General features: G+C 65.6%; 1 protein-coding gene across 1 annotated transcript in view; it reads right to left on the bottom strand.

Moving 5' to 3' along the window:
- Positions 1–704, bottom strand: part of H696_00072 (guanine nucleotide-binding protein subunit beta) — a 7,671-nt gene extending 6,967 nt beyond the window's left edge. The window contains exons 1-2 of the mRNA XM_009493902.1: positions 472–704; positions 47–270 (exon numbers count right to left, since the gene is read on the bottom strand). Of these exons, the coding sequence (XP_009492177.1) occupies positions 47–270; positions 472–571 (324 nt within the window). The 5' untranslated portion in view covers positions 572–704. The remainder of the gene's footprint in view (positions 1–46; positions 271–471) is intronic.
- Positions 705–706: the final 2 nt, after the last annotated feature.

Here is a 706-nt window from a genome sequence, read left to right on the forward strand (position 1 = left end):
GGGGGGGGGGGGGGGGGAAGGGGGGGAAAGTGACCAGGAAACATACCGCGCAGGTCATGACCCAGCTGCTGAGCAGGGGGATGGCGTGAAGCTTGTTCATGGTGTAGGCGTCCCAGACGATGAGCTTGCCATCCTGCGAGGCGGACACCAAGTGCCGGCGGTCGGCGGCCCAGTGCATGGCGTAAATCTTGGCCAGATGACCCTTGAGCGTCCGACGGACCTTCATCAGGATACGAGGGAGGGGCTCCAGGGAGGCGGCAACCTGGCGAACTGTTTTCGGAGGAGGGGAGGAGGAGGCGGCGGCAGGCGGAGATCGATAGAGAGATGGGCGGTGTATCGGGGAGGGGGGGGACGGCGAATGGGCATCGGTTAGGAAGTGGGAGGGTAGGTGGCTGTGGGGGGGGAGGAAAAGGAGGAGGAGGAGGCAAAGGCAGCCGCCCAGGCGGGAGAGAGGGAGGATGGAATGCGCACGGGAAGTGTCGGCAAGGCTGTCCTTCTTGGCCTTGATGCTCTCCTTGAGCTCCTCGGCCTCCTTCTTGGCGGCGGCGATCCGCTCCTGGATGTCGGACATGGTGACGAAAGGGGGGGCGGCTGGGGTGGGAGGGGGAAACAGCGAGATTGGAAGTGGGTGGGTTGCTTGCAAGCTCGTGAAGGGCAAGCAATCGGCGGTGCGCGGACAGCTCTGCGAAGCGCCGGGGGGCGGGGG

Source organism: Fonticula alba (genome assembly GCF_000388065.1).
Source record: "Fonticula alba strain ATCC 38817 unplaced genomic scaffold supercont2.1, whole genome shotgun sequence".
Lineage (NCBI taxonomy): Eukaryota > Rotosphaerida > Fonticulaceae > Fonticula > Fonticula alba.